The sequence below is a fragment of the Cervus elaphus genome, chromosome 30 (assembly GCF_910594005.1).
Source record: "Cervus elaphus chromosome 30, mCerEla1.1, whole genome shotgun sequence".
NCBI classification, from domain to species: Eukaryota; Metazoa; Chordata; class Mammalia; order Artiodactyla; family Cervidae; genus Cervus; species Cervus elaphus.
In genome coordinates, this window is record NC_057844.1 from 13,051,807 (window position 1) to 13,069,049 (window position 17,243).

Consider the following 17,243-nt stretch of genomic DNA (forward strand, 5'->3'; position numbering starts at 1 on the left):
ATCCTTCTAGAATTTGGCTTATGTGGCTAGCTCTCTGTGGACTTGATGGTTTATTGCAACCAATTATAACTAGTTATACTAATCATTATTTCAATTTGTTCTCTGTTTCCAAATTCTTTATTCTTTGTGTCTCCCTACTACACCTTGACTTTGCCAATGTTATTAGCTGTATTATTTATATCCTATAAGATTCTTATCTCTTACATTACCCAATGTGTAACCAGGCAAAAAAATTGATAATGGCTAAACATCTTATCAAATTGCCAACATCCGCTGGATCACTGAAAAAGCAAGAGAGTTTCAGAAGAACATCTATTTCTGCTTTATTGACTATGCCAAAGCCTTTAACTGTGTGAATCACAATAAACTGTGGAAAATTCTGAAAGAGATGGGAATACCAGACCACCTGACCTGCTTCTTGAGAAACCTGTATGCAGGTCAGGAAGCAACAGTTAGAACTGGACATGGAACAACAGATTGGTTCCAAATAGGAAAAGAAGTACGTCAAGGCTATATATTGTCACCCTGCTTATTTAACTTATATGCAGAGTACATCATGAGAAATGCTGGGCTGGAAGAATCACAAGCAGGAATCAAGATTGCAGGGAGAAATATCAATAACCTCAGATATGCAGATGACACCACCCTTATGGCAGAAAGTGAAGAGGAACTAAAAAGCCTCTTGATGAAAGTGAAAGAGGAGAGTGAAAAAGTTGGCTTAAAGCTCAACATTCAGAAAACTAAGATCACGGCATCTGGTCCCATCACTTCATGGCAAATAGATGGGGAAACAGTGGAAACAGTGGCAGACCTTATTTTTGGGGGCTCCAAAATCACTGCAGATGGTGATTGCAGCCATGAAATTAAAAGACGCTTACTCCTTGGAAGGAAAGTTATGACCAACCTGGATAGCATATTAAAAAGCAGAGACATTACTTTGCCAACAAAGGTCTGTCTAGTCAAGGCTATGGTTTTTCCAGTGGTCATGTATGGATATGAGAGTTGGACTGTGAAGAAAGCTGAGCGCCAAAGAATTGATGCTTTTGAACTATGGTGTTGGAGAAGACTCTTGAGAGTCCCTTGGACTGCAAGGAGATCCAACCAGTCCGTCCTAAAGATCAATCCTAGGTGTTCATTGGAAGGACTGATGCTGAAGCTGAAACTCCAGTACTCTGGCCACCTCATGCGAAGAGTTGACTCATTGGAAAAGACCCTGATGCTGGGAGGGATTGGGGGCAGGAGGAGAAGGGGACGACAGAGGATGAGATGGCTGGATGGCATCACTGACTCGATGGACATGAGTTTGAGTGGACTCCAGGAGTGATGGACAGGTAGGCCTGGCGTGCCATAATTCATGGGGTCGCAAAGAGTCGGACACGAACTAAACTGAACTGAACTGAGCAACTGAACTGAACTGAAGCATCTTGAGGTATTAGATCACATTTATAACTCTAGATACTAACAATCTTCAAAATAAATAGGATAATTGTAACAGTGTAATTCTACGTATGGGAAAAAGCAACAAGAGAAAACATTTTCTGGATCATAATAACTAATAAATCAGAGGACCCAGAGGATTTTAAATTATCAATGGGGTCTAATCCAGAAATTAGCACCTGGAATGGTATATCAAGAAAAACCTTTGCCTGACCTAGGAATAAGCATTCCTAGCTATGTGGGACAAAAATTGGTTGTGAAATGTCTCTCAAACATTGGTCATATTTTGGACCAGAGAGACTGTGAACTAAAATACTGCCTGCCATATCAGTAAACAAAGAATGTTGCAGCCATCAAGCCACAACATTACACCCACCCAAAGGTGAGCCCTGAGGGGACTCAGGACGGAAGCAAGATGCCCACCGCTACAGCCACCCATGAGAGTGCACTCTGAGGAGACCTGAGATGAGAAGGCACAGGATACTGGCCCCAGATGTCGGAAGTGTGTTTCAAAGGAACGAGCCCTGACTTTGCATCCTTCCATACACAGGAAAGCACTAAATTCCCTAACGGCCAATACCTGGTCTTTCATTAACACTATTCTTTTAATGTTCTAACTACCTGGTCTTTATTGCAAAATCTCCTACAGATGCTGGCTCCCCAGCTTGACTCTTTGGAGCAGTCTCTCAAAGTCGTCTTAGATGCAGTGTCCTGGGTTTGAAGTCCTCAGAAAATCCACCAAATAAAACTCTCAACTTTTAGGTTGTGCATTTTTTTTTTCAGATTACACATTTAAAAAATACATTTTAAAGAGTGTTGTAACAATTTTTGGTTTTAAATGTCAATATTCACAATACAATGGAGACAACATGCTCTTCAACTATTTATATTTATCAGGGAAATTTCTAGATATCAACCTAAAAATGTACATAGGGATATATATTTGTAAAACCTAAGAACTAAGCGAGAAAAACATTTGAAGACCGCTGTTCAGTCTATAAGACTATAGCATTTTGTCAGCAAAGTCTATGTTTTAATTATTTTTGTACCCCCAGTCCCAAAAATAATACCTCAAACCAAGCAGGTATTCAATAAATGGATATATAAATGAATGATTATATTGGGTTGGACCAGAAGTTCCTTCAGGTTATTCCATAACCTCTTATGGAAAAACTCAAATGGACTTATGGCCAACCCAATAGTTTTTAGTCAAATACCGTTTTTCTTAATTAAGTATTGTTTCAAGCCCCCTGTTTTCTGCCTTCTTTGAGAATGGCCCATCTTCTAACATGCTCAGAAATCAAGTAATTAAAAATATAATAAACTGAGCAAAAAATGTAAAAAAAAACAATCAAGTCATTTATTTGTAAAGGATTCATATAAGTGAAGTTCTATAAGTATTCATCTAAAAGAGAATGATGATACTTACACAACAGGCAATACAACATAGGCAAAAGACACTAATGCATGTCTCTCTTCAAATAAACCACAAAAACATTTTGGTTAAGTGCAATTATTTGTTAAAAAAGATTTGAGTTAATAAAATACTCATAATGGAAATTGTTAGAATAACTAAGAATGAGTTAACAGAGTACAAATTGTTATAGAATATGCTGCTTAACATTTATTACGTTTATTATTACAAATAATGCAAAAATGTAAGCACTGAGCTTTCAATGAGAACTGACTTATTGGAAAAGACCATGATGCTGGGAAAGACTGAAGACAGGAGGAGAAGGGGACAACAGAAGATGAGATGGTTGGATGGCATCACTGACTCGATGGGCATGAGTTTGACTAAGTTCCGGGAGTTGGTGATGGACAGGAAAGCCTGGCGTGCAGCAGGCCATGGGGTCGCAAAGAGTCAGACACGACTGAGCAACTAACTGTACTGTAACTGTAAGCACGCATAACCCATAACAGATTAACCTAAATCTCCATACAGTACACAAACTGTCACATAACTACTGCTACCAGTAAATCGTTATATACTTTATTTAAGCATGGAAAACATGGACTGAAAATTGAAAACCCTGAAAACCATCTCATAGTTAAAATCTTCCAAACAAAATCAAATTTAAGGCCATTTTTAAAGTAACAAAGCCTGATTTTATCACTTGTAATGATCCTAATGTAAAGGGATTTCCCAAAATTTACAGGAAAATAATTTCTATGTTCACAAAAACAATTAATAGTATGTTTTACATTACACTTACTCTTGGACAAATATGTTTGGACATTACTCACTCAATTTTTAGTGGACAGCTGTTTTGTTTTTACATGCCCATATTCTTCCCTCTTTTGACAACAGACTCCCTCTCTCCAGTGGAGAATAAGCCCCACTTGTTTTGGGCAGAGCTCAGCCCAGCCTTTACCCCTGCACCCAAATGCCCAGGAATGAGCGCCCTGCACAAGCCCTGTCAGAACACGCCACTCCCTGACCACAGCGGTTGTTTTAGAGACGGGCCTGTGACCCAAGGCTGGCCTGTGAAAGTTCTCGCCAGGACTTTTGTCGGAGCTCACAAGGAAAGGTGTCCTCCCTTCTCACATTGTGAGCTGTAAGGACGGTCAAAATCTAGGCCTGTCAGTAAGGCTATCGCGGCTACCACCTTAAGAAAGCCTGCCAGACACTGAAACCAATACAGCAAAAAATCAGATTCAGCAAAGGAAGAGTAGAGAGTGGCGGAACCAAGGGGAAAGGCAGAGAGCCCAAGCCCTAAAGACATTCTGACATCCTGCATCTAGCCGAGGCTGAAGTCACTGGACCGCTCATCTATGTGAACCAATGACATGTTTTTCTGTACATATTTCTGTCACTGAAAACCTCATGACTGCTAACTAATGCAACAAATTTTGTATAGTAAAGGCAGGTGGAGCAAGTGTCACTATTCCTATTTTACAAAGAAGATACATACTCAGAGAGGAATACAGGACATTTTGACCCTGAGGATATTCTGAAAACAAACATTTCAATCAAAATAATACTAATAGTTACACATTTTCATCAAGTGATTAGCTTTAGAATAAAATTAAGCCAAAAGGACTTCTTGATCAAGTTTTATAGAGCACTTTTAAATTTTTTTAAGTATTACTTTATAGTAAAGATTTGATTTGTCATTACTCTTCTGTTCATAGAGAATTTCACCAATTATATCCTCTATCCTCTGTCCTCTGTTTTCCTTTGTGGCTATCAGTGTGGACTGAATATCAAAAAGATTTTGCTCTTTCTTCAATTTTTAATCAACAAATGTTGTAGTATATAGCTTTGCCAGAAGTTTATTTGATAGTTTCTAGTAAGTCTTTACATTTTTTGTATGACTGATAGTTTTTATTTAATTCTTGGCTAAGCCAGGAGAATTGCAGTTATTTTCCTCAGATATTTCAAAGCTGTTCTACTGTTAAGATCTTTATCTATCTCAAAAATGCTTTTCTTAGTTACATATTTCAGGCACATCCATGGGCAGCCCTTCTTCTACAATGGGAGATGCAATGCTTCTTGCCTGCCGAATTGTAGACTACAAATCAAGTTAATTAATATACACACCTTAGGACATTCAACTCTGAAACAGACTCACAATTCAATGACCTGCAACTTTGAACTAAACCAACCAAAGAAGTTGGCTTAGTTCTAGGTTTCCCAACAGCAAGGTTTCTCAACAGACTGATTTATTGGGCCAGATGACTATTTATTGTGAAGGGATGTCCTATAGAATGGTAGAATGTTGGGCAGATTCAAGGGCTTCTACCCACTAGATACAAGTAGCACCCCCTTTCTCTTGGTGAGGGCAACAGAAAAATGCCTTCCGGCATTGCAGAATGCCCCCGGGGGAAGGAGAATTACCTCAGTTAAGAACCATGTAAGTGTCATCATTTTTTTTTTTAATACAAAACTTAGACCCAAGAGAAAACCAAATACATCAGCAGTTTCCAGGTTAGTCTCTGTGTTCCCAATAAACTGTTTTCCTAGCAATTTATTAGCTTACAACTGTCTTGGGATTTTATTGCTAAATTCTTTAATACACAAAACTCACTGTCCTCAGGTGCAAAGTAGTTAATAATTTCCCCGGAGTTCAGTGCCTAGTAAATACAGAGCTAAGACTTGCACACACACATATAGGTTTTTCCCGTTATACTATATTTCTGAATTGAAGCAGGAGTTCTATATCTCCCTTCCCCAAAGTCATTAATTCTATTATAAACTAAGGATATAATCTTAAAATCACAAATATATATATGGATGTTTATTACACCCTTTATATGTTTAAAAATAGATAACCTGAATATCTAACAATAGGAAACTGATAAAATAAATTATATGGATAAATATATGAATTTAATGCCTATTTAAAATAACCATATAGAGCAATATTTATCACCATATTAATACATTAACAATAGCTGAGAATAAATTATAAAACACATATGATTCAATTTTTTAAAAAGAAATTTGTATTCATATACATAATAATATACATATTATTTTACAAAACCTGATAACATTAACACAAAAAAAGACAATCATGAATCCGCATGGAAAGATTCCATTTTAGAGGACTTGTCTGTATTTTACTTACAACAAACATAGATGTCTTATACACAATTTTTAAATACTTCTATTAAACAACTTATACACAAAAGTCAAAAAGTAGTGAATCCCTTTAATAACAATGGTATAAAAGGACGGTGCTCAACATGTCAAAGTGGATTTACAGAGTTATGTTTCCATATTATCACTTGATCCATGATAGACCTATGCCTGTTTGACATCAGAGTCCTACTGAACTAATCTCTCTCTTTCTGAGGAAACACTACAATAATCTTTATTGAAAATTCTTTGCAGGGAATTCCCTGGCAGTCCAGTGGTTAAGACTGCGCTCTCACTGCTGAGGGCCCCAAGTTCAACCACAGCTCAGGGAACTAAGATATCACAAGCAGCTTAGCCGGCCAAAACAACAGAGGAACTCTGCAGCAGCTAACCTCCTCGTTAAACTCTTTGTTCTAAAACCAAGAGACAATACAACTAATTGAAGTGTAAAGAGATATGAAGAATTTGCAAATTATGGATGTTTAGACAAAGGATAAAAAGCGGTGGATTTGGGTTTTTGGTTTTTTTTTAAACAAAATGACCCTCTCTTCCCTCTGTTTCTCAGGCTTTATAAAGCTCCTATCTTGAAGGCCAACACAGCAAATTCCAGTCACTCCTGCTCCCACTCCGTATGAACTGGAACATAATAAGACACGGAATGCTTATTAGGTACAACGAGTTGACAGGCACAAAAAGGAATATAAAAATAAATAAGACATACATACAGCCTAGGAGAGATAAGAATAGTATATAATTTATATCTATTGTTTATGTACCGTGTTGTTCTTTTTCCAAACTACTAGGAAGCAATGTCAATTACTGGCAGAGAGATGAGTTACTAGTCACATGGCTGAGTGCAAATGAGCACATCTTCCCAATCTAAACTGTAATTCATTACGGCACACTGCTATTTGTGGCTTACATTTGTCTATGTGTGACATCTGGTTCAAAAGGGGACACTCCAACCTTGATGGCCAATGTTACATCCTAGGGAAGCCCAGAGCTTGCCTCCGGTTTACCTGGCTCACAGCTGCTTTTACTTGAGTCCAGATCTCTGGTAAGTCTCCAGGTACATTTATCCTCAGTCCTCATATCTTCAACCTTAAGAATCTTTGTGGTAGCAAGGCAAGTAGGGTTAACATAATTTGTTCCTTGTGTCATGATGCTAAGTGACTGAGTCTAAGAAGTGAATATGTCATTAGTAATGTGTACATGAGTACATTTGCAGGAAAGACTGTACTTTGATTTGCTCAACATAATACACATTTTGAGGACATGTCTAAATGTTTTTATAATCAAAATGTATTATTCATGGACAAAGAACAAATAATTTTTAAAGTTCACATGACTTAACCCTGCTAAGGTCCCCTGGAAGACCAAATGGGAACCCACTCCAGTATTCTTGCCTGGAAAATCCCACAGCCAGAGAAGCCTGCTGGGCTACAGTTCATGGACCAAAAAGAGTCAGACACGACTTAGCAACTCAGCACACACACAAGCAACAGCCCACCTAGATAGTTCTCATAGTTCAAACCTAAAAGGAACTGTTTTCATTTATTTTAAAGCCAAGAAAACAGAATAAATGTCACATAGCTGAAAATATACTAAGAATAATAAAGAAGCTAACTTTGAACATTAATATATGCCTGGGATCCTAATAACTAATTAAATCCTCACAACAACCCTATCTAATATACTTTCCTTATCCTCATTTTACAGTTAAGAAAACTGGGACACAAAACTAGGTAACCTACTCTCAAATCCCCATATTTATATATATATATATATATTTATATATATATATATTTATATATGCTTATATATATATATGCACACACACACACACACACTCAGTGCAGAAATGGGCTCCAACCCAGGCTGATTCATTCTAAAGCCTGAGTTATAGATTATGCTATACTTGTACCTTTGAACCCTGCTAAGGCAAAGGAGAAACAAACAGCTCAAAGAATGGGGAAAAAAAACAACACCCTAGAAACATAAAATAATTGATAAAGGGGCAAAATCTGAAATAAAACTCTATACAGGAAAAAAGAAAAAAGCATTTGTTCAATGAAATGAACGAAATGGATAGGACTTAATCTCCCTCATTTCTGACAAGGAAAATTATTGGTGGGTGGGGGGAGCAGCGTGCAAGAGGAACAACCAAACTAGCAATTTTACAGTGAAAATCTCCCTTATTTTTAGCAACGACGCTTAATATCTTGGCTAGAATCACTCTGCCATTCAAGTGAAGCAACAACATATATCCCTTTCCTTAACCAGAACAAAGGATCTAACTCCAGCCGGGCAGAGCCTGGAAATACTTCGCTTAGAAATCTGAGCAGGGAATTCCCTGGTGGTCCAGTGCTTAGGACTCGCGCTTTGCACACTGCCAAGGGTTAGCTGTGTGATCTGCAGGAAGTCACTTTTCCTTTCTAGGTCTCCATGACCTCAATCATATAGTCAGGGGTTTAAACTAAATCAAGTTGCGGTCTGGGTTCTAGGACATCGTGAACTGGGAGAAAAGAAAACTTGCAAGCAGAACTTCGACAGAAAGGCTCGCGGATACATTTAAAAGATAACGAAGGGGTTCTCTGGCGAGGACGTACAGTTGGCGGCGGCGGCCAGCCCTGACTGGAACGTGGCACGCACTACTTCCATCCAGACCCTGGAAACTCGGAGAGCAAGGTCAGGCCCAGCTTTCTGCCGCCTCTAAGGGCAGCTGCATGAACCCCTGCGTGAACTGTAATCTAAATCAGAATCCCGGGGTGCGGTGGTGAAGGAACCACTGGGGTCAGGAGAAAGCATCATTTCAGATCATAAGGAACCTAAAGCCAAGCCCCTCGCGTCACAGAAGGAGGCTCAGAGACTGCAAACGCCTCCCCCGCGCTACCCAGCAGAGAGCGGCGGAGACCATAGGTCCCGGCGCCGCGCTCCCTCCCAAGAAAGCCGCCGGGAGCTGAGGGGGCGCAGAGGCGCGCAGGGCCAGCACAGGGCGAGCGCGGCCGCGGGGCGCCCCGGGGTTACCTGAGCCGGCCCCCGCCCCGGTGTGCAGCAGCCTGGCTTCCAAGCGCGGCACGGCGCCGCCCGGCTCGCGCCGCACCACCTGCCGCAGGAGCAGCCGCACGCGCCGCGCGGCCGCAGGGCCGCCAGGCGGCCCGAGGAGCAGGAGCCGCGACTGCATGGAGGCCGGGGGGGCGTCGACAAGCGCCGGGACGGCGGTCCGGGGCGAGCGGCGCTCCGGGACGGGCGGCGTGAGGCGGCGCGACGAGAGGGACAGGAAGCGGCGGCGCGCGGAGTCCGCCGGAAACTCCTTCCCCCGGCGCGCCCGGCTCGTCCGGCCCGGGCCGCCCTGGGCCCGCTGGGGTGCTGCCCTCGCCGCCCGGAGCCGCGCCCGGGGCCGGCGGGGAGGAGCGCGTGCCGGCGGATGACCCCGGGGCGCGCCTCGCCCTCACCTGCCGCGCGTCCCCGGACTCCCGGGACCGGCCTCCGGCAGCTCCATGCCGTCCCGTCAGCGCTCGGGGCTTCAGGAGATGCTGAAGGGTGTGAGGAACCTTTGATGGTGTCACTCTTTCTTGGTTAGTGGCCCGGTCTTCGTGTATTTCTTTTTCCCTGTGACCCCATGGACTGCAGCACGCCAGGCCTCCCTGTCCTTCACCGTCTCCAGCAGCTTCCTCCAACTCACATCCATTGAGTCAGTCGGTGATGCCATCCGACCATCTCATCCTCTGTCGTCCCCTCTCCTCCTGCCCTCAATCTTTCCCAGCATCAGGGTCTTTTCTCATGAGCCGGCTCTTCGCATGAGGTGGCCAAAGTATTGGAGCTTTAACTTCAGCGTCAGTCCTTCCAATGAATATTCAGGGTTGATTTCCTTTAGGATTGACTGGTCGGATCTCCTTGCAGTCCAAGGGACTCTCAAGAGCCTTCAACACCACCTTCGAAAGCATCAATTCTTCACCCTTCTTTATGGTCCAACTGTCACATCCATACGTGACTACTGGCAAAACCATAGCTTTTCAGTACACTGCTTCAAAGCCTTTCCAGAATTGCGTAGGTCTTCTGGAGATTGTGGGTACACCTATCTGGATTTGTTGTAATCATATCTGTGTATTCAATCAGTACCAGAAAGCCTAATCCTTTTATTTTTTTCTTCCCCTGCATGTTTTATTACCACACCTTAATAAATTCTAAACAGAAAACTCACATCTTGGCGATACACTGGACAAAATGTCAGTAAGGACCAAATCAAACACTTTTTGAGTCATTCTCCCATGCAAGAGTTCAGTTGCTCAATCATGTCCAACTCTTTGCGACCCCGTGGAGTGCAGCACACCAGGCCTCCCTGTCCGTCACCAACTCCCGGCGCTTACTCAAACCCATGTCGGTTGAGTCGGTGATGCCATCCAACCATCTTATCCTCTGTCGTCCTCTTCTCCTCCTGCCCTCAATCTTTCCCAGCATCAGGGTCTTTTCAAATGAATAAGCTCTTTACATCAGGTGGCCAAAGTATTGGAGTTTCAGCTTCAACATCAGTCCTTCCAGTGAACTTTCAGGACTGATTTCCTTTAGGATGGACTGGTGCAAGAGTTAAATAAGCATAATCTATGTCTTTAGTAAGAGAAGAAAGTAGGACACTAGCTAAGGCTGCCTCCTTGTCATCCATGCCAAAAGGGGAAGTGGTACTACCACAGAGCAAACTAATGCTAATAGAACTATACCACATCTCCAGAACATCAGGAGTGCATTGAGCAAGGCAAAATGTTTACATTGTCACACAAAATAAAATCAGACAAAAAGAATGCAGAAGACTTCACTTTGAGCTAAAGGCCTTGCTAATTCTAGAGCTGTTACCATCTTTAAATTACATTGAACACCTATTTTATGTGTGACACTGTGATGGGTGCTGGGAAGAAAGTGGGTAGGAGACTTTACAAGAAAAATGCTGAGGGAACTTCCCTACGGGTCCAGTGGCTAAGAGTCTGAGCTCCCAATGCAGGGGGCCTGAGTTTGGTCCCTGGTGAGCAAACTGGATTCTACTTGCCACAACTAAGAGTTTGCATGCCCCAACTGAAGATTCCCCATGCCACAGTGAAGATCAAAGATCCTGCATGCTACAGCAAAGACCAGGTTCAGCCAAATAAATATTTTCTAGTGAAAAAGGAAAGAAGCTGAGCTGGATGAGACTGTGCACTTTGCTGAGGACTGGACTTCATATGTTGAGGCTGAAACAGGCCTCTAACATAGTTGGGGAGACAGTGAAAATGAAGTAACTATGTTTGCATAGTGCATGACAATGTGGTTACACATGTGTGTTCTCATACCAACTTCACAACAACCCTTCAGACTGCTAGGGGAGAATGACATAGATGTAGAATGTAACAGTTTATAAAATACTTCTCCTACTTTGAGTGTATCGTATATGTCAGCCATCGTGCTGAATATTTTAGTGCATTATCTTATTTCATACAGCAACACTTTATTATTATCCCCCATTTTACAGATGAAGAAACTGAGGCTGGAAAAGTTAAGTACCTTGGTCGGGGCATTTCTATTTAATCTTGCTGGAATCCAGAAAATGCTTCAAACTATTGGAAGAATAATCTAAAGTAATTTAGCAATTTGATTGGTATAAGTGGAAAGTGTTCTTAGAGTTATCACACGGGGGAAATCAATACAAGTTACGGTGTTCGTTCATTCAGCAACATTTACTGAGCAACTGTTGCATAAACAGTATCCTGACAGGTTCTCTGTAGCAATGGGCTTACATCAAGTATAGAAGACAAATGTACAAATAAAGAATTAGAACACAACGTTTAGGATATTTTGACAAAGTACTCTGTGGCAGAGTGCTTCCCCTGGCAGAGGTCAGGGAGATTTCAGAGGAGATATTGTTGGAAGTGCTTCTTAAAGGATATGCAAGAATCTTTCCAGCTGAGAAAAGGGCAGGTCATGTCTGGCAGAAGGAAGAACAGGTACAAAGGTACAGAAAGCTGAAAATACGTGGCATGACTGAGAATCAGAAAGTGAGTCACTGAGTGTAGGGGTCAAGTGCATAAAGTAGTTTGTAGATATGAGACCAGAAAGATAAACTGGGGCTGTGTTGTATTCGAGGGGAAAGGGTTTGCACACTAACCTCTGAGAAACTGAAAAATGGTAAAGACTTTTTGGAGTCACAGATCTGTGATCTGAGAAGGAGATTACTGAGCGGGAGAAAAGGGAGCATCTGAGCTTCATTTTGAAGGTTAGTTTAGATTTGGGTAAACAAAGAGTGGTAGACTGCATGAGTAGAAGCTTAGACAAGCGTGATTAACTGATGCAGACAGTGAGACCAGCCAGGTAAGAGAGCCATGCATAGTCTTTGACGTGTGGGGAGGTATTGTCAGACAGAAACATTATGGAGTGAAGAAGCTTGTATGGCTCGATAATCTTAAATGAAGAGGTTGGACTTCACCTTATAGGCAAATTGGGTCAATACTCAATGACCCAACTAATCATATTTGATCATATTTTAAGCAGTGACATGGACTGTGAATTGAGTAAGACAAGAAGCATCAAGTTCCAGCTATGTAGCAGTAAAAAAAGAAAACAAAATATCTACTTGAAATGAGGAACCCCTACTGGTGGCTGTGAAGCTGAATGGGAGAGAGGAGACCTTGGGAATGTTTAATATGTAAGAGATGAACCAGAGCTGTTTCATTTTAAGAGATGTCCATCATAACCTCTAGGTACCTTCTCTCTCAAATTCTCTCTAAAATAACTGGTACTCTTGATAAAACACACTGCCAACATCTGATATTTCCTGTTAAACATGTTCCAGAGTCTGGGAGGAATATTTCTTGCCTGCCACATTACTGTAATTGGACGAAAAGTGCAAATTAATCATCCATCCATGCTGTGTCCAATTAGAAAAAGGTCACTTTATCTCTCCTTACTGCCTACCTGACTGAGAAATCAAGGGACCAAAGTCTGGTCCAGGAATCAGGGCTTCCCAGACGTTGGTATGCCTCTCGATCATGTGAACAATTTGTTCAAATGTCCGCTGTCAGTCTTCACTCCCCACCCCTACCCTGAGGCTCTGACCTAGCAGATGTGCAGGGGCTCAAGAAGATGCATATTCAGTCATAACCATAGGAGATCACCTACATGCCATATGTATCAGCTATAAAGCTGGACAGCAGTTCTTTCTGTTACTCTTTTGCTAACAAGGCTGTCCCACCTCTTTTTCCTCTTCAGTACTTTGTAGAACAATTTGTAAGTGCTCTCCCTTCATCTGCAAGCAACTAGAATAAAAACTAAAATAAATACAATAAAAGCTGAGCAGGGAATTAGAGCAAAGAAGGAAAGAGAACAGCATGGCTCTTTTACATCATAAAATGTTTTTAGACTGGGACATTGGCAGGAAAAGAGCGGGGGCGAGCGGGGGGGGGGGGGGTAGTGATGATTAAAGTAAGAAAGATACACTAGCAGAAACTCATCCAATACAGGGAATTCCCTGGTGGTCCATTGGTTAGGACTCAGTGGTTTCACTGCCAGGGCCCAGGTTTGTTCCCTGGTTGGGATCCCCAAACCAAGTGTGATCAAAAAAACAAAAAGAAAAAAAGAAACTCTCCCACTACAAAACACCGAATAATGCTGGATAAAATATTTTAAAGTTTCACTTAACATGAATTTGTAAGCTTATGTGAAAGTAGGAGAAGTTCTGTAAAATTTTGGCTATCAGCAAAGAACAGGAAGGAGAACTAGAAGAAGTCTGGGCTAGAAGAAGAGTCTGAGAGGGTAAGGACTCGGTGAAGGTGCTAGATGCTCTGGGAATATTTACTATCCCTGGTGCACGTAGCTATAGAGGAGTCAACAGGGCAGGAGTAGATTGAAGACTCCATCGTAAAGCCAGGACTGGCAAAGGGCTCCACAGTTAGCTAAGCGGCGGACTTATGAAAAAAATTGCAAGGGGAGACAACAAGAAATCACAGCTGTCGTCTTGGATTCTAGGTAGAACTGTTTCATTCAAGTAGAATGGTGACTTCTACTTGAAACTCAGATGGGTTTAAGGCATGATACAGTATTTGCTTGTTATAAAGAAAATTTTTAAGCCAATAATTTAAAAGTGTGCTCAATAAGTGTATAGGATATTTGAGAAGCACAATCAACAAACTTTATTTTATGAATATACAAAAAAAATTTAAAAAATCAGTTGGAGAATGCATGTTATTCACAAGAACAAGTACAACATCGGAAATGGGGTTTATTAAAAGCCACAAAGAGGTGGAAGGAAGGCTCTCTCAAGCCTTCTAGGGAGGCTCAAATGAGGATATATACATATATCCTCTTGGGAGAGGATGTATGTATACTTATGATTGATTCACATTATTGTAAAGCAGAAACAAACACAGCATTGTTAAGCAATTATCCTCCAATTAATTTTTTAAAAAGCCACAAAGCTAGTGGCAACAAAAATCAAAACATAGAGGACATTATTTTGATATTAAGGCAATCAAGTGAGAAATAAATTTTAGGACAATTAAAATTACAGATATCCTTCTATATACTCATGAGTCAAAGAAAAAAAATTAGGAAACACTTGGAACTGAACATTAATGAAAATACCTGCTAATAAATAGTGCAAAGTGGACCTAAAGCCAAACTGTGCACAGAGTCTAAAAATTAGTAGGCTAGGGACTTTCCTGGTGGTCCAGTGGTTAACAACCTGCCTGCCAGTGCAGGGGACACTGGTTCGGTCCTTGGTCCGGGAAGCTCCTTCATGCCACAGGGCAGCTAAACCCATGCAGCACAGCCACTGAGTCCACGGGCCCTGGAACCTCTGCTCCGAAGCAGGAGAAGCACAGCAGTGAGAAGCCCATGTACCGCAGCAAGAGTAGCCCTCAAACACCAGGAAAGCCCTGGCACAGCAACAAAGACCCAACTTAGCCGTAAATAGATGAAATACTTTTTTAAAAATTAATAGGTTAATCTGTCAACTTGTTTGAAAAAAAATAGTAGATTAAATCCAAAGGAGGTTGAAAAAGGGATTAATAAAGACATAAACAAAAACTAATGAAGTTCAAAAATTAAAAAAAAACTAATGAAGTGAAAAACAAAGAAAATGACAAAAAGTGGTCATGTGTAAACAGTAATTTTTATGGCAGAAATGAGGCTCTGAAGAGACCGGCAAAGAGAAGCCAAATAAACAAAGGGAACCGCTTCAGAAGGGACTGGTGCAACAGATTAAAATCCCCGTAGAAAACACCGACTACACCGGAAGGGCCCTGCAGATATCAAGAAGTGTAAGCTGGAACGAGGAGCTATCTGAAACTGAGCCGAACCCACACTGACCGCAACAGTTCCAGAGAAATTCCTAGATATATTTTTACTTTTTTTTTTATTTTTTCTAAGTAAGGAAAAAAAAATTTTTTTTTTCTTTTTATATTTTTTCTTTTTCCTCTTTTATTTTCCTTTAAAATTCCCTATTACTCCCCCATTACTCCTGAACTTTCATTTTCATAGATTTTTAAGATTTTTTTAATTAGGGAAAAAAAAAATTTTTTTTTTCCTTTCTTTTTTTTTTTTTTCTTTTTCTTTTTTTTCTTTTTTCTTCTTTTTTTTTCTTTCCTTTTTCTCTTCTATTTTTCTTTTTCTCTTATTTCTTTTAAAGTCCTCTAGTACTCCTCTACTACTCCTTAATTTTCATTTTCAATACACTATAACCTTACAAAAAAAAAAAAAAGAAGAGAAGCCCTATCTTTAAACCGAAGATTATCCTCTCCCAATCTTGACTCTCTGTTTTCTACCTCAGAACACCTCTATTTCCTCCTTTCCCCTTCTCTTCCCAATCCAATTCTGTGAATCTTTGTAGGTGACTGAGATACGGAGAACACTCTGGGAACAGACAGCTGCGTAGATCTGTCTCTCTCCTCTTGAGTCCCCCTTTTTCTCCTCCTGCTCATCTCTAGCTCCCTCCTCCCTTTTCTCCTCTTCATGTAACTCTGTGAACCTCTCTGGGTGTTCCTAACGGGGGAGAATCTTTTCGCCATTAACCTAGAAGTTTTATTATCACTGCTGTATAGTTGGAGAAGTCCTGAGACTACAGGAAGAATAAAACTGAAATCCAGAGGCAGGAAACTTAAGCCCAAAACCTGAGAACACCAGAAAACTCCTGACTACATGGAACTTTAAGTAATAAGTGACCATCCAAAAGCCTCCATACCTACACTGAAACCAACCACCACCCAAGAGCCAATAAGTTTTAGAGCAAGACATACCACGCAAATTCTCCAGCAACGCAGGAACATAGCCCTGAACGTCAACATACAGGCTGCCCAAGGTCACACCTAACACATAGACCCATCTCAAAACTCATTACTGGGCACTCCATTGCTCTCCAAAGAGAAGAAATCAAGTTCCACGCACTAGAACACTGACGCAAGCTTCCCTAACCAGGAAAACTTGGCAAGCCAATCGTCTAACCCCACCCACTGGGCGAAACCTCCACAATAAAAAGGAACCACAGACCCCCAGAATACAGAAAGTCCACTCCAGACACAGCAATCTAAACAAGATGAAAAGGCAAAGAAATACCCAACAGGTAAAGTAACATGAAAAATGCCCACCAAGTCAAACAAAAGAGGAGGAGATAGGGAATCTACCTGAAAAAGAATTTAGAATAATGATAATAAAAATGATCCAAAATCTTGAAAACGAAGTGGAGTTACAGATAAATAGCCTGGAGACAAAGATTGAAAAGATGCAAGAAATGTTTAATAAAGACCTAGAAGAAATAAAAAAGAGTCAATTAAAAATGAATAATGCAATAAATGAGATCAAAAACACTTTGGAGGGAACCAAGAGTAGAATAACGGAGGCAGAAGATAGGATAAGTGAGGTAGAAGATAAAATGGTGGAAGTAAATGAAGCAGAGAGGAAAAAAGAAAAAAGGATCAAAAGAAATGAGGACAACCTCAGGGACGTCTGGGACAATGTGAAACGCCCCAACATTCGAATATTAGGAGTCCCAGAAGAAGAAGACAAAAAGAAAGGCCATGAGAAAATACTGGAGGAGATAATAGCTGAAAACTTCCCTAAAATGGGGAAGGAAATAGCCACCCAAGTCCAAGAAACCCAGAGAGTCCCAAACAGGATAAACCCAAGGCGAAACACCCCAAGACACATATTAATCAAATTAACAAAGATCAAACACAAAGAACAAATATTAAAAGCAGCAAGGGAG

General features: G+C 41.0%; 1 protein-coding gene across 1 annotated transcript in view; it reads right to left on the minus strand.

Moving 5' to 3' along the window:
* Positions 1–9,341, minus strand: part of VWA8 (von Willebrand factor A domain containing 8) — a 366,079-nt gene extending 356,738 nt beyond the window's left edge. Inside the window, exon 1 of the mRNA XM_043892308.1 lies at positions 9,050–9,341. Within this exon, the coding sequence (XP_043748243.1) occupies positions 9,050–9,206 (157 nt within the window). The 5' untranslated portion in view covers positions 9,207–9,341. The remainder of the gene's footprint in view (positions 1–9,049) is intronic.
* Positions 9,342–17,243: the final 7,902 nt, after the last annotated feature.